Source organism: Rhinoraja longicauda, chromosome 34, assembly GCF_053455715.1.
Source record: "Rhinoraja longicauda isolate Sanriku21f chromosome 34, sRhiLon1.1, whole genome shotgun sequence".
Classification (NCBI taxonomy): Eukaryota; Metazoa; Chordata; class Chondrichthyes; order Rajiformes; family Arhynchobatidae; genus Rhinoraja; species Rhinoraja longicauda.
Window position 1 is genome coordinate 10,910,049 of NC_135986.1, and position 22,973 is coordinate 10,933,021.

Here is a 22,973-nt window from a genome sequence, read left to right on the forward strand (position 1 = left end):
TCCCCCCTCCCCTCCACCCCTCCCTCCCCCTCCCCCCTACACCCCTCCCACCCCTCCCTCCCCCCTCTCCCCCCTTCCCCCCTCCCCTCCCCCCTCCCTCCCCCTCCCCTCCTCCCTCCCTCCCTCCCTCCCCCTTCCCTCCCCCCCACTCCCCTCCCGGTTACAATGGAAACCCTACGAGGACTGGCCCAACGGGCACACTTGTGCTAGTATACCATTAAAACTCAGATCTTGTGAATAAATATATTTGTCTGTTGGGTTTGAGTATATATCAGTGATTTCGGCAAAACGGTAAACCGTCGAGGCACGCTTTCACACCGCCTTAATCGCCACCCTCCCGGCTGACCGGCCGTGATATTTTCATTTAATTTGGTCGCATATTTTTTAAGTTACAGAGATTTTAAAGCGCTGCCACCCCTGATTTATCAAAGGTTTTACAGAAGGGGGCGCTGCGGTGCGGATTTATTGAAGGTCTTCAGATTGTGATGTCACAATGCCCCTGTGAGATGAACTCGAGCTGACCCCCCTTCCCCCCCCCCCCCCCCCCCCCCGCGGTATTCAGCGTGTGACGTCACAATGGACAAGCAGCTGCTATTGGGTATCTACTCTTTACAGAGGTTTTTATGTTAATTTTTTTTATTTGCAAGTAGTGTTTTTTATTGAAAGTCACTTAACATACACAGATCAGCATGGGGCCCCTATGCTCGTGGGCCACCGGGGCAAGTGTTTCGAAAAAAGCACTTAGATTGTGTCTGGGGGAGAGAGAGAATGGGGGGGTCTGAGAATGGGGACTGGGGAGGGGGACAACAGGGGTCGTTGCGGAGGGGGCATGGTGGAGGGGGAAAGAGTGGTACTGGGAAAAGGGGAGGTCCCCCTTCCCCCCTCAGCCCCTTCCTCCCCCCTCCTTCCCACCTCCATCCCCACTACCTCCCCACCTCCTCCCCCTCCCTCACCCCTCCCTCCCCACCTCCCTCACCCCTCCCCCCTAACTCCCCCCCTCCCTCCTTCCCTCCATCCCTCCCCCTCCCTCAACCATTCCATCCCTCTCCCCCTCCCCCCTCCTTCCACCCTCCCTCCCCCCTTCCGGTTACAATGGAAACCCTACGGGGAAAGAGGGGTACTGGGAAAAGGGGAGGTCCTCCTCCCTCCCCTACCCCCTACCCCCTCTCTCCCCCCTCCCACCTTCCCCCCTCCCCCCTCCCCTCCCCCTTCCCTCCCTTCTCCCTCCCCCATTCCCCCCTCCCCCCTCCCCTCTCCCCTCCCACCCCCTCCCCTCCTCACTCCACACCTCCCTCCTCCATCCCTCCCCCTTTCCTCCCCCCACTCCCCTCCCTGTTCCAATGGAAACCCTACGAGGACGGGCCCAACGGGGAAAGAGGGGTACTGGGAAAAGTGTAGGTCCCCCTCCCTCCCCCTTCCCCCTCCCCTCCTCCCTCCCTTCCCCTCCCCCCCTACACCATCCCTCCCCCTCCCCCCATTTCCCCCTCCCCCCTCCCTCCCCCACCACTCCTCCCTCCACACCTCTCTCCTCCCTCACTCCCACTTCCCTCCCTCCCCTCCTCCCGGTTATAATGGAAACCCTACGAGGACGGGCACAAAGGGGAAAGAGGGGTACTGGGAAAAGGGGAGGTCCCCCTCCCTCCCCTTCCCCTCTCCCTCCCCCTTCCCCCTCCCTCCCCCTCCCTCCCCCTCCCTCCCCCTCCCTCCCCCTCCCTCCCCCTCCCTCCCCCTCCCTCCTTACCCTCTCCCTCCCCTCTCCCTCCCCCCTCCCCCTCCCCCCTTCCCCCCTCCCCACTCCACTCCCCCCCTCCCCACTCCCCTCCCCCCTCCCTCCCCCTCCCTCCGCCCTCCCTCCCCCTACCCCCCAACCCCCTCCCTCCCCTCGCCCTCCCCCCTTCCCCCCCTTCCCCCTCCCCTCCCCCTCCCCTTCCCCTCCCTCCCCTCCCCCCTCCACACCTCCCTCCTCCCTCCCTCCCCCTCCCTCCCCTTCCCTCCCCCCCACTCCCCTCCTGTTTAAAATGGAAACCCTCCGAGGACGGGCCCAACGGGCACACTTGTGCTAGTATACTACTAAAACTAAGATCTTATGAATATATGTTATGATTGTTTGTATCATGTTTATTTATATCAGTGATTTCGGCAAAACGGTGAAGCGTAGCGCCACGGTTTTTGCACCGCCTTAATCGCAAATCTCCCGGACGACCGGCCGTGATATTTTCATTTAATTTGGTCGCATATTTTTTAAGTTACAGAGGTTTTAAAGCGCTGCCCCCCCCCCCTGATTTATTGAAGGTTTTCAAGGGGGCGCTGTGGTGCGGATTTATTGAAGGTCTTCAGCTTATGATGTCACAATGCCCCTGTGAGATGGGTGCTACATTGTTGCGAAAAGCGGGAAGCAGTTAGTCATGTCAAGTCAAGTCAAGTCAATTTTATTTGTATAGCACATTTAAAAACAACCCACGTTGACCAAAGTGCTGGACATCTGATTAGCTACTAAGGAAAAAAATGAAACATACAGTAGCACGCAAACAGTTCACAGCGCCTCCACAATGAGCCTTAAACGCTAGGGAGTAGAAATAGGTTTTGAGCCTGGACTTAAAGGAGTGGATGGAGGGGGCAGTTCTGATGGGGAGAAGGATGCTGTTCCACAGTCTAGGAGCTGCAACCGCAAAAGCGCGGTCACCCCTGAGCTTAAGACCGGAAACTTAGTGACCGGAAATGTTGCGAAAAAACACTGAGAGTGTGTCTGGGGGAGAGAGAATGGGGAGGGTCTGAGAATGGGGACTGGGGAGGGGGACAACAGGGGTCGTTGCGTAGGGGGCTTGGTGGTGGGGGGAAAGAGGGGTACTGGGAAAAGGGGAAGTCCCCCTTCCCCCCTCAACACCTTCCTCCCCCCTCCTTCCCACCTCCATCCCCACTCCCTCCCCCCCTCCTCCCCCTCCCTCCCCAACTCTCTCCCCCCTCATTTCCCACCTCCCTCCACACTCCCTCACCACTCCCCCCCTAACTCCCTCCCTCCTGCCCTCCATCCCTCCCTCCACCACTCCCTCCCCCTCCCTCCCTCCCTCCACCCTTCCATCCCTCTCCCCCCTCCCTCCCCCCTCCCGGTTACAATGGAAACCCTACGAGGACGGGCCCAACGGGCCCACTTGGCCTAGTCTATCTATCTGTCTGTCTATCTGTCTGTCTGTCTGTCTGTCTGTCTGTCTGTCTGTCTGTCTGTCTGTCTGTCTGTCTGTCTGTCTGTCTGTCTGTCTGTCTATCTGTCTGTCTATCTGTCTGTCTATCTGTCTGTCTATCTGTCTGTCTATCTGTCTGTCTATCTGTCTGTCTGTCTGTCTGTCTGTCTGTCTGTCTGTCTGTCTGTCTGTCTGTCTGTCTGTCTGTCTATCTGTCTGTCTATCTGTCTGTCTATCTGTCTGTCTATCTGTCTGTCTATCTGTCTATCTATCTCTATCTATCTATCTATCTATCTATCTATCTACCTACCTACCTACCTACCTACCTACCCATCTATCTATCTATCTATCTATCTATCTATCTATCTATCTATCTATCTATCTATCTATCTATCTATCTATCTATCTATCTATCTATCTATCTATCTATCTATCTATCTATCTATCTATCTATCTATCTATCTATCTATCTATCTATCTATCTATCTATCTATCTATCTATCTATCTATCTATCTATCTATCTATCTATCTATCTATCTATCTATCTATCTATCTATCTATCTATCTATCTATCTATCTATCTATCTATCTATCTATCTATCTATCTATCTATCTATCTATCTATCTATCTATCTATCTATCTATCTATCTATCTATCTATCTATCTATCTATCTATCTATCTATCTATCTATCTATCTATCTATCTATCTATCTATCTATCTATCTATCTATCTATCTATCTATCTATCTATCTATCTATCTATCTATCTATCTATCTATCTATCTATCTATCTATCTATCTATCTATCTATCTATCTATCTATCTATCTATCTATCTATCTATCTATCTATCTATCTATCTATCTATCTATCTATCTATCTATCTATCTATCTATCTATCTATCTATCTATCTATCTATCTATCTATCTATCTATCTATCTATCTATCTATCTATCTATCTATCTATCTATCTATCTATCTATCTATCTATCTATCTATCTATCTATCTATCTATCTATCTATCTATCTATCTATCTATCTATCTATCTATCTATCTATCTATCTATCTATCTATCTATCTATCTATCTATCTATCTATCTATCTATCTATCTATCTATCTATCTATCTATCTATCTATCTATCTATCTATCTATCTATCTATCTATCTATCTATCTATCTATCTATCTATCTATCTATCTATCTATCTATCTATCTATCTATCTATCTATCTATCTATCTATCTATCTATCTATCTATCTATCTATCTATCTATCTATCTATCTATCTATCTATCTATCTATCTATCTATCTATCTATCTATCTATCTATCTATCTATCTATCTATCTATCTATCTATCTATCTATCTATCTATCTATCTATCTATCTATCTATCTATCTATCTATCTATCTATCTATCTATCTATCTATCTATCTATCTATCTATCTATCTATCTATCTATCTATCTATCTATCTATCTATCTATCTATCTATCTATCTATCTATCTATCTATCTATCTATCTATCTATCTATCTATCTATCTATCTATCTATCTATCTATCTATCTATCTATCTATCTATCTATCTATCTATCTATCTATCTATCTATCTATCTATCTATCTATCTATCTATCTATCTATCTATCTATCTATCTATCTATCTATCTATCTATCTATCTATCTATCTATCTATCTATCTATCTATCTATCTATCTATCTATCTATCTATCTATCTATCTATCTATCTATCTATCTATCTATCTATCTATCTATCTATCTATCTATCTATCTATCTATCTATCTATCTATCTATCTATCTATCTATCTATCTATCTATCTATCTATCTATCTATCTATCTATCTATCTATCTATCTATCTATCTATCTATCTATCTATCTATCTATCTATCTATCTATCTATCTATCTATCTATCTATCTATCTATCTATCTATCTATCTATCTATCTATCTATCTATCTATCTATCTATCTATCTATCTATCTATCTATCTATCTATCTATCTATCTATCTATCTATCTATCTATCTATCTATCTATCTATCTATCTATCTATCTATCTATCTATCTATCTATCTATCTATCTATCTATCTATCTATCTATCTATCTATCTATCTATCTATCTATCTATCTATCTATCTATCTATCTATCTATCTATCTATCTATCTATCTATCTATCTATCTATCTATCTATCTATCTATCTATCTATCTATCTATCTATCTATCTATCTATCTATCTATCTATCTATCTATCTATCTATCTATCTATCTATCTATCTATCTATCTATCTATCTATCTATCTATCTATCTATCTATCTATCTATCTATCTATCTATCTATCTATCTATCTATCTATCTATCTATCTATCTATCTATCTATCTATCTATCTATCTATCTATCTATCTATCTATCTATCTATCTATCTATCTATCTATCTATCTATCTATCTATCTATCTATCTATCTATCTATCTATCTATCTATCTATCTATCTATCTATCTATCTATCTATCTATCTATCTATCTATCTATCTATCTATCTATCTATCTATCTATCTATCTATCTATCTATCTATCTATCTATCTATCTATCTATCTATCTATCTATCTATCTATCTATCTATCTATCTATCTATCTATCTATCTATCTATCTATCTATCTATCTATCTATCTATCTATCTATCTATCTATCTATCTATCTATCTATCTATCTATCTATCTATCTATCTATCTATCTATCTATCTATCTATCTATCTATCTATCTATCTATCTATCTATCTATCTATCTATCTATCTATCTATCTATCTATCTATCTATCTATCTATCTATCTATCTATCTATCTATCTATCTATCTATCTATCTATCTATCTATCTATCTATCTATCTATCTATCTATCTATCTATCTATCTATCTATCTATCTATCTATCTATCTATCTATCTATCTATCTATCTATCTATCTATCTATCTATCTATCTATCTATCTATCTATCTATCTATCTATCTATCTATCTATCTATCTATCTATCTATCTATCTATCTATCTATCTATCTATCTATCTATCTATCTATCTATCTATCTATCTATCTATCTATCTATCTATCTATCTATCTATCTATCTATCTATCTATCTATCTATCTATCTATCTATCTATCTATCTATCTATCTATCTATCTATCTATCTATCTATCTATCTATCTATCTATCTATCTATCTATCTATCTACTATTAAAACTCAGATCTTGTGAATATGTTTGTATCTGGGTTTCATTATATATCAGTGATTTCGGCAAAACGGTAAACCGTCGCGGCACGGTTTTTGCACCGCCTTAATCACCAAAATCGAAGTTTTGACAGAAGGGGGCGCTGCGGTGCGGATTAATATTCATTGTGATGTCACAATGCCCTGTGAGATGAACTCGAGCTGACCCCCCTTCCCCCCCCCCCCCGCCGTATTCAGCGTGTGACGTCACAATGGACAAGCAGCTGCTATTGGGTTTTTATTCTTTTGCAAGAAAAGCACTAATTGTTTTAAAGTAGCGTTTATTGTTATTGCGAGTCACTTAACATACACAGAACAGCATGGGGCCCCTATGCTCGTGGTCCACCGGGGCAGGTCTTTCGAAAAAAGCATTTAGAGTGTGTCTGGGGAGAGAGAGAATGGGGGGTCTGAGAATGGGGACTGGGAGAGGGACAACAGGGGTCGTTGCGGAGGGGGCTTGATGGTGGGGGAAAGAGGGGTACTGGGAAAAGGGGAGGTCCCCCTTCCCCACTCAACCCCTTCCTCCCCCCTCCTTCCAACCTACATCCCCAATCCCTCCCCCCCTCCTCCCCAACTCCCTCCCAATCCCTCCCCACCTCCCTCACCCCTCCACCCCTAACTCCCCCCATCCCTCCTTCCCTCCATCCCACCCCCCTCCCTCCACCCTTCCATCCCTCTCCCCGTCCCCCCTCATTCCACCCTCCCTCCACCCCTTCCGGTTACAATTGAAACCCTACGGGGACGGGCCCAACGGGGAAAGAGGGGTACTGGGAAAAGGGGAGGTCACCCTCCCTCCCCCCTTCAACCCCTCCCCTCCCCCTCCCTCCCACCTCCCTCCCCCTCCCCCCTACCCCCTCCCACCCCTCTCCCTCCCCTCCCCCCCTTCCACCCTCCCCTCCCCATCCCCTCCCCTCCCCCATCCCTCACCCTCCCCTCCTCCCTCCACACCTCCCTCCTCCCTCCCTCCCCCTTCCCTCCCTCCCCTCCTCCAGATTACAATGAAAACTCTACGAGGACGGGCCCAACGGGGAAAGAGGGGTACTGTGAAAAGGGGAGGTCCCCCTCCCTCCCCCTCCCTCCCCCTCCCTCCCCCTCCCTCCCCCTCCCCCCTACCCCCTCCCTGCAATCTCTTTCCACCCTCCCCCACCTTCCCCCCTCCCCCCTTCCCCCCTCCCCTCCCCCCTCCCTCCCCCTCCCCTCCTCCCTCCACAACTCCCTCCTCCCTCCCTCCCCCTTTCCTCCCTCCCCTCCTCCCGGTTACAATGGAAACCTCCCTCCCTCCCCTCTCCATCCCCCCTCCCCCCTTCCCCCTCCCCTCCACCCCTCCCTCCCCCTCCCCTCCCCTCCCCCCTCACCTCCCTCCTCCCTTCCCCCCCCACTCCCCTCCCGGTTACAATGGAAACCCTACGAGGACGGGCCAAACGGGGAAAGAGGGGTACTGGGAAAAGGGGAGGTCCCCCTCCCTCCCCCTTCCCCCCTCCCCTCCCTCCCCCCTCCCCCTCCCTCCCCCTCCCTCCCCCTCGACCCTCCCTCACCCTCTCCGTCCCCCCTGCCCCCCCTTCCCCCCTCCCCCCCACACCTCCCCCCTCCCTCCCCCTCACATCCTCCCTCCACACCTCCCTCCTCCCTCCCTCCCACTTCCCTCCTTCCCCTCCTCCCGGTTACAATGGAAACCCTACGAGGACGGGCCCAACGGGGAAAGAGGGGTACTGGGAAAAGGGGAGGTCCCCCTCCCTCCCCCTCCCTCCCCCTCCCCCCTACCCCCTCCCTCCCCCCCCCTCCTGCTCCCCTCCTCCCTCCACACCTCCCTCCTCCTTCCTTCCCTCCCTCCCCTCCTCCCGGTTACAATGGAAACCCTACGAGGACGGGCCCAACGGGGAAAGAGCGGTACTGGGAAAAGGGGAGGTCCCCCTCCCTCCCCCCTCCCTCCCCCTCCCTCTACCCCCTCCCTCCCCCCTACCACCCTCCTGCTCCCCTCCTCCCTCCACACCTCCCTCCTCCCTCCTTCCCTCCCTCCCCTCCTCCCGGTTACATTGGAAACCCTACGAGGACGGGCCCAACGGGGAAAGTGGGGTACTGGGAAAAGGGGAGGTCCCCCTCCCTCCCCCTTCCCCCCTCCCCTCCCCCTCCATCCCCCCTAAACCCCTCCCTCCCCCCTCCCCCCTTCCCCCTCCCCCCCTCCCCTCCCCCTCCCCTCCTCCCTCCACACCTCCCTCCTCCCTCCCTCCCCCTTCCCTCCCTCCCATCCTCCCGGTTACAATGGAAACCCTACGAGGACGGGCCCAACGGGGAAAGAGCGGTACTGGGAAAAGGGGAGGTCCCCCTCCCTCCCCCCTCCCTCCCCCCTCCCTCCCCCTCCCCCTACCCCCTCCCCCTACCCCCTCCCTCCCCCTCCCCCCCCTCCTGCTCCCCTCCTCCCTCCACACCTCCCTCCTCCCTCCTTCCCTCCCTCCCCTCCTCCCGGTTACAATGGAAACCCTACGAGGACGGGCCCAACGGGGAAAGAGGGGTACTGGGAAAAGGGGAGGTCCCCCTCCCTCCCCACTCCCTCCCCCTCCCCCCTACCCCCTCCCTGCCCCCTCCCACCCTCCTGCTCCCCTCCTCCCTCCACACCTCCCTCCTCCCTCCTTCCCTCCCTCCCCTCCTCCCGGTTACAATGGAAACCCTACGAGGACGGGCCCAACGGGGAAAGAGGGGTACTGGGAAAAGGGGAGGTCCCCTCCCTCCCCCCTTCCCCCTCCCTCCCCCTCCCTCCCCCTCCCCCCTACCCCCTCCCTCCCCCTCCCCCCCTCCTGCTCCCCTCCTCCCTCCACACCTCCCTCCTCCCTCCTTCCCTCCCTCCCCTCCTCCCGGTTACAATGGAAACCCTACGAGGACGGGCCCAACGAGGAAAGAGGGGTACTGGGAAAAGGGGAGGTCCCCCTCCCTCCCCACTCCCTCCCCCTCCACCCTACCCCCTCCCTGCCCCCTCCCACCCTCCTGCTCCCCTCCTCCCTCCACACCTCCCTCCTCCCTCCTTCCCTCCCTCCCCTCCTCCCGGTTACAATGGAAACCCTACGAGGACGGGCCCAACGGGGAAAGAGGGGTACTGGGAAAAGGGGAGGTCTCCTCCCTCCCCCCTTCCCCCCTCCCGCCCCTCTCCCTACACCCCCCTTCCCCCCTCCCCCCTCCCCCCTCCCCCCTTCCCCCCTCCCCTCCCACCCCTTCCCCCCTCCCCTCCCCCCCTCCCCTCCTCCGTCCCTCCCTCCCCGCCCCCCGGTTACAATGGAAACCCTACGAGGACGGGCCCAACGGGGAAAGTGGGGTACTGGGAAAAGGGGAGGTCCCCCTCCCTCCCCCTTCCCCCCTCCCCTCCCCCTCCCTCCCTCTCCCTCCCCCCTACATCCCTCCCTCCCCCCTCCCCCCTTCCCCCTCCCCCTCCCCTCCCCCTCCCCTCCTCCCTCCACACCTCCCTCCTCCCTCCCTCCCCCTTCCCTCCCTCCCATCCTCCCGGTTACAATGGAAACCCTACGAGGACGGGCCCAACGGGCACACTTGTGCTAGTATACTATTAAAACTCAGATCTTGTGTTATATATATATATATATATGGTTTTTTTTGTGGTTTGACCTGATATATACTTAACAGCGATTGCGGCAAAACGGTGAACCGTAGCGCGTCGGTTTTCACATCGCCTCAATCGCCAATCTCGCACTCGGTCGGCCGTGATATTTTCATTTAATTTGGTTGCGTATTTTTTAAGTTACAGAGGTATTAAAGCGCTGCCCCCCCCCCCCCCCGGGTTTTCAAGGGGGCGCTGCGGTGCAGATTTAGTCTTCAGCGTGTGACGTCACAATGCCCCTGTGAGATGAGCTCGAGCTGACCCCCCTTCCACACCCCCACGCGGTATTCAGCGTGTGACGTCACAATGGACAAGCAGCTGCTATTGGTTGTCTACTCTTTACAGAGGTTTTAAATTTACATTTTTTTATTTCTGACCTTTTTTTTCCAAGGTCTTCAGCTTGTGACGTCACAATGCTTGTGTGAGATGGGTGCTACATTGTTGCGAAAAGCACTAACAGATCGCCGTGAGAAGCACTAAGTGAACGCAAATGTAGCAAAAACAGCACTTAAAGAGCACTTATTGTTTTCAAGTAGTCTTTTTTATTGCAAGTCACTTATCATACACAGATCAGCATGGGGACTCTATGCTCGTGGGCCACCGGGGCAGGTGTTGCGAAAACAGCACTTGGAGTGTTTCTGGGGGAGAGAGAGAATGGGGGGGTCTGAGAATGGGGACTGGGGAGGGGGACAACAGGGGTCGTTGCGGAGGGGGCTTGGTGGTGGGGGAAAGAGGGGTACTGGGAAAACGTTAGGTCCCTCTTCCCCCCTCAACCCTTTCATCCCCCCTCCCTCCCCCTCCTCCCCCTCCCTCCCCAACTCCCTCCCCCTCCCTCCCCACCTCCCTCACCCCTCCCCCCCTAACTACCCCCTCCCTCCTTCCCTCCATCCCTCCCTCCCCCAATCCCTCCCCCCCTCCCTCCACCCTTCCATCCCTCTACCCCTCCCCCCTCCTTCCACCCTCCCTCCCCCCCCCTCCCGGTTACAATGGAAACCCTACGAGGACGGGCCCAACGGGGAAAGAGGGGTACTGGGAAAAGGGGATGTCCCCCTCCCTCCCCCCTTCCCACCTCCCCTCCCCCTCCCTCCCCACTCCCTCCCCCTCCCCCTACCCCCTCCCTCTCCTTCCCCCCTTCCCCCCTCCCCTCCCCTCCCCTCCCCCCTCCCTCCCCCTCCCCTCCTCCCTCCACACCTCCCTCCTCCCACCCTCCCCCTTCCCTCCCTCCCGGTTACAATGGAAACCCTACGGGGACGGGCCCAACGGGGAAAAAGGGGTACTGGGAAAAGGGGAGGTCCACCTCCCTCCCCCCTTCCCCCTCCCCTCCCCCCTGCCCTCCCCCCCTTCCCCCCCCTCGCTCCCCCTCCCCCTACCCCTCTCCCTCCCCTTTCCCTTCCCCCTCCCTTCCCCCTTCCCCTCCCACTTCCCTCCCCCTCCCCTCCCTCTCCCCTCCCTCCCCTACCCCCTCTACATCTCTCTCCTCCCTCCCTCCCCCTTCCCTCACCCCACTCCCCTCCCGGTTACAATGGAAACCGTACGAGGACGGGCCCAACGGGCACACTTGTGCTAGTATACTATTAAAACTCAGATCTTGTATGTATGTACCTACCTACCTATATATATACGTACCTACTTACGTACCTACCTATCAGTGATTTCGGCAAAACGGTCAACCGTATCGCCACAATTTTTGCACCGCCTGAATCACCACGCTGAACACTGGTGGAAAATGATATTTTTATTTAATTTGGTTGTATATTTTTTACGTTACACAGGTTTTAAAGTTAAAACATTTTATTTCTAATCGCTTTATTGAAGGTCTTCAGCGTGTGACGACACAATGCCCCTGTGTGATGAGCTCGAGCTGACCCCCCTCCCCCCCCCCGCGGTATTCAGAGTGTGACGCACAATGGACAAGCAGCTGCTATTGGGTGTCTACTCTTTACAGAGGTTTTACATTTAAATATTTTTATTTCTAACCTTTTTTTTCAAGGTCTTCAGCTTGTGACGTCACAATGCTTTTGTGAGATGGGTGCTACATTGTTGCGAAAAGCACTTAAAGATCGCAGTGAGAAGCACGAAGTGACCGCGAATGTCGCAAAAGAAGCACTTAAAAAGCACTTATTGTTTTCAAGTAGTCTTTTTTATTGCAAGTCAATTAACATACACAGATCAGCATGGGGCACTCATGCTCGTGCGCCACCGGGGCAAGTGTTTCGAAAAAAGCACTTAGAGTGTGTCTGGGGGAGAGAGAGAATGGGGGGGTCTGAGAATGGGGACTGGGGAGGGGGGCAACAGGGGTCGTTGCGGAGTGGGCTTGGTGGTGGGGGAAAGAGGGGTACTGGGAATCCCCTCCACCCACCCCTCCCACCTCCCTCCCCCTCCCTCCCCCCTCCCTCCCCCTCCACCCCTACCCACCTCCCCCTCTCCCTCCCCCTTCCACCCTCCCCTCACCCCTCCACTCCCAACCTCCCTCCCCTCCCCTCCCCCTCCACACCTCCCTACTCCCTCCCTCCCCCCTCCCTCCCCACTTACCTCACCCCTCCCAACCTAACTCCCCACCCTCCCTCCTTCCCTCCATCCCTCCCACCCTCCCTCCACCCTTCCATCCCTCTCCCCCTCCCCCCTCCTTCCACCATCCCTCCCCCCCTTCCGGTTACAATGGAAACCCTACGGGGACGGGCCCAACGGGGAAAGAGGGGTACTGGGAAAACGGGAGGTCCCCCTCCCTCCCCCCTTCCCCCCTCCCCTACCCCTTCCTCCCCCTCCTTCCCACCTCCATCCTTACTCCCTCCCCCCCTCCTCCCCCTCCCGCCCCAACTCCCTCCCCTTCCCTCCCCACCTCCATCAGCCCTCCCCCACTAACTCCCCCCCTCCCTCCTTCCCTCCATTCCTCCCTCCCCAACACCCTCCCCCTCCCTCCAACTTCCATCCCTCTCACCCTCCCCCATCCTTCCACCCTCCCTCCCCCCCCTCCTGGTTACAATGGAAACCCTACGAGGACGGGCCCAACGAGGAAAGAGTGGTACTGGGAAAAGAGGTCCCCCTCCCTCCCCCCTTCCCCCTCCCCTCCTCACCTCACCCCCTCCCTCCCCTCTCCCTCCCCCCTCCCCCCTAACCCCTCCCCTCCCCATTCCCCTCCCCCCACCCCCCCCCCTCCCCCGCCATCCCTCCCCCTCCCCTCCTCCCTCCACACCTCCCTCCTCCCTCCCTCCCCCTTCCCTCCCTCCCCTCCTCCCGGTTACAATGGAAACCATACGAGGACGGGACAAAAGGGAAAAGAGTGGTAATGGGAAAAGGGAGGTCCGCCTCACTCCCCCCTTCCACGCTCCCCTCCCCTCCCCACTCCCTCCCCATCCCTACCCATCCAACTCAAACCCCCTCCCTCCCCTATCCCTCCCCCCTCCACCCCCTTCCCCAATCCCCTCCACCCTCCCCTCCCTCCTCCCTCCCTCCCCCTCCCTCCCCCTCCACCCCTACCCACCTCCCCCCCTCTCCCTCCCCCATTCCACCCTCCCCTCACCCCTCCACTCCCAACCTCCCTCCCCCTCCCCTCCCCCTCCACTCCTCCCTACTCCCTCCCTCCCCCCTCCCTCCCCACTTCCCTCACCCCTCCCAACCAAACTCCCCACCATCCCTCCTTCCCTCCATCCCTCCCACCCTCCCTCCACCCTTCCATCCCTCTCCCCCTCCCCCCTCCTTCCACCATCCCTCCCCCCTTCCGATTACAATGGAAACCCTACGGGGACCGGCCCAACGGTGAAAGAGGGGTACTGGGAAAACGGGAGGTCCCCTTCCCCCCTCCCCTCCCCCCTCCCTCCCACTCCCCTCCTCCATCCACACCTCCCTCCTCCCTCCCTCCCCCCTATCTCCCCGCCTCCTGGTTAGAATGGAAACCCTACGAGGACGGGCCCAAAGGGGAAATAGGGGTACTGAGAAAAGGGGAGGTCGCCATCCCTCACCCCTTCCCAGCTCCCCTCCCACCCTGCCTCCCCCTCCATCCCCCCTCCCTCTCCCTCCCCCCTACCCCTCTCCCTCCCCCCTCCCCCCCCCCCTCCCCTCCCCCCTCCCTCCCCCTCCCCTCCCCCCTCCACACCTCCCTTCTCCCTCCCTCCCCCTTCCCTCCCCCCCACTCCCCTCCCGGTTACAATGGAAACCCTACGAGGACGGGCTCAACGGGCACACTTGTGCTAGTATACTATTAAAACTCAGATCTTGTGAATATATGAATATACTCTCTCCTCTCTCCCCTCGCTTCTCTCCCCTCCCGACGCTCCCAGATCCGCCGCTGCCCGACTCCAGTAGTCCTACCTCCGCTGCCCGACTCGGGTAGTCTGGGGCTCTCTCCTCCCCCCCCACCCTCCCTCCCCCCCCACCCTCCCTCCCCCCTCCCTCCATCCCTCCTCCCCCCTCCCTCCCTCCCCCCCTCCCTCCCCCTCCCTCCCCCTCCCTCCCCCCTCCTTCCCCCCCTTCCCTCCCTCCCCCCTCCCCCCTCACTCCCCCCTTCCCGGTTACACTTGGCCTAGTATACTACTGAAACTCAGATCTTGTATATATCTACCTACCTACCTACCTATATGCGATTTCGGCTGATTTCGGCAGAACGGTGAACCATACCGCCTTAATCATCACGCTGAACGCTGCTGGAAAATGATATTTTTATTTAATTCGGTTGTATATTTTTTAAGTTACAGAGGTTTAAAAGTTAAAACATTTTATTTCTAACCGATTTTTTTAGGCTTCGGCGTGTGACGTCACAATGCCCCTGTCACGTCACAATGCCCCTGTGAGATGAGCTCGCGCCGCCCCCGCCCCCCGAGGTATTCAGCGTGTGACGGCACAATGAAAACCGCACGTCTTCAAGAGATGAGCTCGCGCTCACCCCCCCCCCCGGACCTTTAACTAATGCGCTCTCCACACGCCCGGGCCTTTAACTAATGCGCTCCCCCCCGGAACGTTAACTGATGCGCTCTCCCCCGAGCTTTAACTGATGCGCTCCCCCCACAAACTTTAACTAATGAGAAACCCCTCACCCCCGGACTATTAACTAATGCGCTCACCCCCCCCCCCCCCCGGGACCTTTAACTAATGGGCTCTCCCCCCCGGACTTTTTCGTAATGCGCTTCCAAACAAAGAAAGGAAATTTCACTAATACGCTCCCCCCCCGGGTATTTAACTAATGCGCTCTCCCCCCGCTCGGAACTTTAACTAATGCGCTCAACCTCCCTCCCCCCTCCCCTACATCCCTCCTCACCCCTCCCTCCCTCCCTCCTTCCTCACCCCTCCCTCCCCCTCCACCCATCCACCCCCCTCTCCCCCCTCCCTCCCACCCTCCCTCCTTCCCTCCCTCCCTCCCTCCCCCCTCCCCTCCCTCCCCTCCCTCCCCCTCCCTCGCTCCCCTCCCTCCCCCCACTCCCCTCCATCCCTCCCTCCCCTCCCCCCCTCCTTCCCCCTCCCCCTTCCGGACCTTTCACTAATGCGCCCCCCACGGATCTTTAACTAATGCGCTCTCCCCCCGCCCGGACCTTTAACTAATGCGTCCCCCCCCTCTCCAGGAACTTTAACTGATGCGCTCAACCCCGTCGCCCCCAATCCTCCTCCCCCCCCTCCCCGTCCCTCCCCCCTCCCTCCACCCCTCCCTCCCTCCCCCCTCCCCCCTCCCGGTTACAATGTAAACCCTACGAGGACGGGCCCAACGGGCACACTTGGCCTAGTATACTACTAAAGTGGAAGTGGCGGCGCCTAACGGCTGCGGCTCGCTAGCAGTCTGTTCGTCTTTTTTCCTTTTTTTGTTGTTGTGTGTCGGCGTTGGGATGGGTTTTTTTGGGGGGCTTTTTTTGTGTATGTGTGGGGGATGGTGGTGTGGGTGTGGTGGGGGGGGAAACCGTTCTCTTTTAGATCTCTTCCTCACGGCACGGGGTGCGGCTCGGCTCCGGGGCCTTCCATCGCCCGGTGCTGTTCGGCCGCTGGACTTAACATCGCCCGGTGCGGCTCGGCCGCTGGACTTAACAGTGCCCGGTGCGGCTTGGCAGCGGGGCCTTCCATCGCCCTGTGCGGCTCGGCCGCGGGACTTTTCATCGCTGGTGCGGCTCGGCCGCTGGACTTTTCATCGATGGTGCGGCTCGGCCGCTGGACTTAACATCGCCCGGTGCGGCTTGGCCGCGGGGCCTTCCATCGCCCGGTGCGGCTCGGCCGCGGGACTTAGCTGCGCAAAGCTCGGTCGCGGGGCCTTCCATCGCCCGGCTCGGCCGCGAGACGTTTCAGCGCCCGGTGCGACTATGCCGCGGGGACTTCCATCCCCTTGCGGGGACTGTGCGGGTCGGTCGGGGACGAGCTGTCTGTCCGAGGGCGTGGGGAAGAGAGTGGAAGTTTTGTTCCCTCCATCACAGTGAGGGGTGTTTGGAGTCACTGTGATGGACGTTTGTGTTGGCGTTATGTGTCTTGTGTTCTTTTTTGTGTATGACTGCTACGTAGTTTCGTTCGGTACCTTGGTACCGAATGACAAATAAAGCTCTGTTGAACTGTTGAACTGTTGAAAACTCAGATCTTGTATATGAATATATATATGAATCCCTGTATATATATATATCGGTGATTTCGGCTGATTTCGGCAAAACGGTAAACCGAAGCGCTAATCACCACGCTGAACGCTGCTGGAAAATGATATTTTTATTTAATTTGGTCGTATATTTTTTAAGTTACAGAGGTTTTAATGTTAAAAAAAAAATCCTAAGCCTTTTATTGAAGGCCTTCAGCGTGTGACGTCACAATGCCCCTGTGAGATGAGCTCGCGCTACCACCCCCCCCCCCCCCTCCTACTGATTTATTGGAGGTTTTCAGCGTGGCACTGCTGTGCGTCTGTGCGCACGAGCGACATGGACGCAGTTAGCGGAGCCGCCCGCCCGCGATCACCGGCTCCCCTCTCCTCTCTCCCCTTGCTTCTCTCCTCTCTCCCACACCAGGGAGACCCTCTCCCCGATATCGCCCGGACACGGAGCGCAGCCGCCCTATCCGTCTCCAGTAGTCCGGGCTCGGCAACGTCACAGTAACGGCCGCGCTCCGCAGCTCCCTCCTCCCCCCTGCACGATCCGTAAGAGCTTTTCGCAGGGACCACGGGGGGGGGGGGCTGGTAGGGAAAGGGGGGGAGAGTAACGGTGGGGCGACGGGGAGGGTGGGAGGAGGAGAGAGTGGGGGTGGGAGGAGGCAGAGTGGGACTGGTGAGGGTGACAGCGGGGGTGGGGTGTTGGTGCTGGGGGCAAGAGAGAGTAGGGGAAAGGGGTGTGCTGGGGAAAGGGGGTGGGGTGGGGGAGAGTAAGAGTGTGTCTGGGGGAGAGAGAATGGGGGGTCTGAGAATGGGGACTGGGGAGGGGGCAACAGGGGTCGTGCGGAGGGGGCTTGGTGGTGGGGGAAAGAGGGGTACTGGGAAAGTGTAGGTCCCCCTCCCCCCTTCCCTCCCCCCTTCCCTCCCTCCCCCCTCCCTCCCGCTCCACGGGTGGTGAATGTGTGGAATTCATTGCCACAGAAGGCTGCGGAGGCTAAGGCAATGGATATTTTTAAGGCAGAGATAGACAGATTCTTGATTAGTAAAGGTGGCAGGGGTTATGGGGAGAAGGCAAGTGAATGGAGTTGAGAGAGAATGACAGATCAGCCATGATTGAATGACGGAATAGACTTGAACATCCGAATGGCCTAACTGTAGTCGTAAAAGAGGCCCTTCAGCCCACCGAGTCCGAGCAAACTACCGATCCTAGCACCATCCTACACATTCTAGGGAAAATTTACAATTATACAAAGTCAATTAACCTTCAAACCCGTACGTCTTTGGGATGTGTGAGGAAAGCGGAGCACCCGGAGGAAATCGTTCTGGATCACGGGGAGAACGTACAAACTCCGTGCAGACAGCACCCGTGGTCAGGATCGAATCCGTGTCTCTGGCGTTGTAAGGCAGCAACACTACCGCTATGCCACCGTGCACCGTGATATGAACAGATTATTCTCCCACTGGTCAGATGTCTGGCAAGAACTCTGCGGAGTTTCAGATCAGTGAAATATCATCAGGACAGGAGAAGATGTCAGAGCTTTGGTGCTTCTGCTCTTGTGTTTCGCCTGCATTCTATACACCTCCCTGGGAAACCAGCCGTTGACTGCAGCAAGTATTGATGCTTGAACATGCAATATGTCGGCATAGCCGCGGTCCAGTTGCTGCCTTACAGCGCCAGAGACCCTGTTCGATCCTGACTACGGGGTGCTGTCTGCAAGTTCTCCCCGTGACCTGGGTGGATTTTCTCCGGGTGCTCCGGTTTGCACACACACTCCAATGACGCGCAGGTTTGTAAGTTAATTGGCTCATGCAATTTGTCCTCGTGTGGAGGGAGTAGGTGGGAAACTGGAATAACATTGACTAGTGTGAATGGATGACCGTTGGTTGGTGTGGACATAGTGGGTGGAAGAGCGCATGTCCGTGCTGTATAACTAAACTAAATTAATCTACAATAAAGTAAATTACACTAAAATAAGCTAAACTTAAATGCACAAAACTGAACTACACGAAGCTAAACTGAACTGAACTGCTACGAACTAAATTCAGCTGAATTGCACTAAACGGATCTGAACTAAACTGCACTGAACTCAACTGCCCGAATCTGAACACTCGAATAAAATAAACCATCTAAGATGAACTGCACAAAAATAATGCAAACTGAAACGCACTAACCTGAACCCAACTCAACGCACATCAACCGCACAGCGTACCCGCCAGTGTTCCCTCCGTGAAGAGTGACGGGGTTTCTACTGGCAGCTTGTCGACATGAAACATTAACCGTGGTCCTCTGGCCTTCTGCGTTATTCCAGTATTGACTGTCACCTGTCCTTCAGTGTTTTGGGAAAACATTAAAGAATATATTGATCCACAATAAATTTACCATAGCCACCGACGTTATCATATTCAGCGGACGATTAGTATCCTGTGGGAGAAACAGACTGGCATGAACAATGTTTTGCAGTATTTAATTCAGAAATTAACACTTTAACTCAGTCGGATACAGTTTATTTATTAGCTATGGAATATGCGAGAATTTTCGCCTCATACGTTCCTTAACAAGCCCCAGACCTGATCCACCCATTTGCTAATATTTTAACTGGTTTTGAAAAATGGGACTTAATTTTGCACATTTATAATGGTCGGAACTTTGTGGATTATTGAAGGATAGGACTTTATTCCTTGGAGCTCAAAAGGGTAAAGGCTGATCTGCTAGAGGGGTATAAAATTGAGAAGGGAATAGATAGGGTGAATATTCAGAATGTTACCCAAAAGACGGTAATCACGAACCAGAGGACAGAGGTTTAAGTTAAGGATAGACACAAAGTGCTGGAGTATCTCAGTGGGCCAGGCAGAATCTCCGGAGAAAAGGAATATGTGACGTTTGTTATAGCGCACGGAAACAGGCCTTTCGGCCCTTCAATTCCGTGCCGACCACTGATCTCTACGTATACTAAAACCATCCAAAACTATTGACAATTTACAATTTTACCGAAGCCAATTCACCTACAATGCCTCACGTCTTTGGGACGTGGGGGAAACCAGGGCACCCGGAGGAAACCCACACGGTCGCAGGGACAACATACAAACTCTGTTCTGACACCACCCGAGGTCAGGATCGAACCCCGGTTTCTGGCGCTGCGAGGCAGCATTTTATCGCAACGTCACTGTGCTGCCACATGAGGAGAGAAGCAGAATATTTACCATAGCCACCTTTTCCGTATCCACCCTATCCACGCAGGTCACGGGGAAAACCCACGCAGGTCACGGGGAGAACGTACAAAATCCGTACAGACGGCGCCCGTAGTCAGGATCGAACCTGAGTCTCCGGCGCTACTTTCGCTGTAAGGCAGCAACTCTACAGTTACTGACTGGTTAGCATGCAACAAAAGCTTTTCACTGTACCTCAGTGATAATAAACTAAACTGAACTGAACTAAACAGAATTTCATGGAAATTTTGTTTCTTATTGTGGAATAAGATTAACCCAAGTGTACAATTTATGTCATCTGTTATTTTGAGCCACATATCTGAGGAAAGATGTGTTGCGTTGCAGAGGGTCCAGAGGAGGATTAGGAGGAGGATCCCAGGAATGATTGGGGTAATGATTAGGAGGATGATCCCAGGATGAACACAAGGTCATAAGGTATTTATTCACAAAATGCTGGAGTAACTCAACAGGTCAGGCAGCATCTCGGGAGAGAAGGAATGGGTGACGTTTCGGGTCGAGACCCTTCTTCAGACTGATGTCAGGGGGGGCGGGACAAAGGAAGGATATAGGTGGAGACAGGAAGACAGAGGGAGATCTGGAAAGGGGGAGGGGAAGAGAAGGACAGAGGAACTATCTAAAGTTGGAGAAGTCGATGTTCATACCGCTGGGCTGCAAGCTGCCCAGGCGAAATATGAGGTGCTGTTCCTCCAATTTCCGGTGGGCCTCACTATGGCACTGGAGGAGGCCCATGACAGAAAGGTCAGACTGGGAATGGGAGGGGGAGTTGAAGTGCTCAGCCACCGGGAGATCAGATTGGTTAACGCGGACCGAGCGCTGGTGTTGTGCGAAGCGATCGCCGAGCCTGCGTTTGGTTTCGCCGATGTAAATAAGTTGACATATGGAGCAGCGGATGCAATAGATGAAGTTGGAGGAGGTGCGGGTGAACCTCTGTCTCACCTGGAAAGACTGTTAACCCTAACCCTAACCCTCTCTTCCCCTCCCCCTTCCCAGATCTCCCTCTATCTTCCTGTCTCCATCTATATTCTTCCTTTGTCCCGCACCCCTGACATCAGTCTGATGAAGGGTCTCGACCCGAAACGTCACCCATTCCTTCTCTCCTGAGATGCTGCCTGACCTACTGAGTTACTCCAGCATTTTGTGAATAAATACCTTCGATTTGTACCAGCATCTGCAGTTATTTTCTTATAAATACAAGGTCATAAGGAATGGGAGCAGAATAAGGTCATTCGGCCCATCAAGTCCACTCCGCCATTCAACCATGGCTGATCTATCTCCACCTCCAAACCCCATTCTCCTGCTGTCTCCCCACAACACCTGGCACCAGCACTAATCAAGAGTTCATTTGACGGCACTGGGCCTGTATTCACTGGAGTTTAGAAGGAGGAGAGGGGACCTAATTGAAATTTACCGCATAGTGAAAGACCTGGATAGAGTGGATGTGGAGAGGATGTTTCCGCCAGTGGAAGAGTCTAGGACCAGAGGGCACAACCTCAGAATTAAAGGACGTACTGTAGCGGGAGCGATCTCTTCAGCCCGAAATGAGGCGAGACGCCAGGTGAGTCCAGTCGTGGTGCGTTATTAACATCACAAGCTGCCAGCGCACATGTTCACTCTCCTCTCTCTCCACCAAATTCCTGCTGGGAAACCACGCGCACTGGCAGTCCCAGACCCTGCCAGTCTCAGTGCCGAGGGTTCGGCCAAGGAGTTACCTAACTCTCAGGAGTTGCCACAGGACAACCCCCCCCCCCCCCCCCAGAACCGGAGGCACGAAACGAACCGGTGGGCGAACGAGGTGGCCGCACCTTGTACGCACATCCACTCTCTGATGGGCCAGCGTGGACACAGACGGGAGCGGCCGGGATTGAGGACGCCCCAACAATGAGTCTGGGCCACCTGCACGGGTTGACTAATGTCCAAATGGGCCGGCTTAAGGCGAGCCACCGACACAGTCTCACTACGGACCCCCAGGTCCAAGACGAATGTGGTAGGCCCAGTCTGCAGCACCCGGAAAAGGCCCTCGTCCGGCCGCTGCAGTGGCGTCCGAAGAGCGTCGCGACACAGGGACACGTACGGACAGTCCTGGAGAGCAGACGGGACATGAGGACGTGGGGACAAATCACCCCATGGCGAGACGTCGGGACAGGACAGAGCGCCCACCTTCTCACAGGGGTGCTGCAGCGTGGCTCCTGGTGTCCGTGCGCCGGACGAAATGAAATCCCCCGGAACTGTGAGCGGAAAACCGTACACCAGCTCCGCAGAGGAAGACGCCAAGTCCTCCTTCGGGGCCGCACGGATACTCAACAAAACCCACGGCAACGCGTCCAATCCACTCCGGGCCCGTGAGCCGCGCATTCAGCGCGGCCTTGAGATGGCGGTGGAAGCGCTCCACTTAGTTTGTGGATGGTAGGCGGTGGTGGGGTGGGGCTGGACCCCCAACAGGCAGACCACAGTTCTGAGGTGAACTGAGTCCCCCCCCCCCCCCCCCCCCGTTCCGCCGAGATGTCCACCGGCAATCAAAGCGGGCGATCCCGTGTGCGGTGTGGGCTCTGGCACACGTGGTAGCAGGTGTCAGCCAGCGGAACAGCCTCTGGCCACCACGTGAATCGATCCACCGAAGTGGGGAGGTGAGCGGGCCCACGATATCCACGTGGATGTGGTGGAAGCGACGGCGAGGCACAGCGAAATCCCGTATGGGCGCTGAATCTTTGGCGTCTGGCACGGAATGCACGCCCGGGCCCAGTTACCCACCTGTTTGCACAGGCCGTGCCACATGAAGCGGGCCGCTACCACGGTAGTCGTCGCCCAGAGGGAAGGATGAGCCAACCCGTGGATGGCGTCGAACACCCTGCGCCAGGCGGCGGGGACGATGTCTTGCGGCTGACCAGTGGAAATGTCGCGCAGGATCGTGGCAACCGCAGGACCAAACGGCACGTCCTCCAGCACATGGTCGGAAATGGCAGTGCGATAGGCAAGCGGAATAGTCAATACCCGGGGCCACTTCCAGGGCGGCACCAATGGCGGGGCGGGATAACGCATCGGCGACCCGGTTGTTCTTGCCCTCGATGTGGCGGACGCGGGTCGTGAACTCTGAGACGAACGCCAACTGACGCCGCTGCCAAGTGGACCATGGGTC

The 22,973-nt window shown here is 54.4% G+C and overlaps 1 protein-coding gene across 1 annotated transcript in view; it reads right to left on the reverse strand.

Moving 5' to 3' along the window:
* LOC144609563 (putative G-protein coupled receptor 139) overlaps nucleotides 1-22,192 on the reverse strand; it is a 37,284-nt gene extending 15,092 nt beyond the window's left edge. The window contains exons 1-2 of the mRNA XM_078428070.1: nucleotides 21,688-22,192; nucleotides 18,823-18,939 (exon numbers count right to left, since the gene is read on the reverse strand). Coding sequence (XP_078284196.1) covers nucleotides 18,823-18,939; nucleotides 21,688-22,192 — 622 coding nt within the window. The remainder of the gene's footprint in view (nucleotides 1-18,822; nucleotides 18,940-21,687) is intronic.
* Between the last annotated feature and the right edge of the window lie 781 nt (nucleotides 22,193-22,973).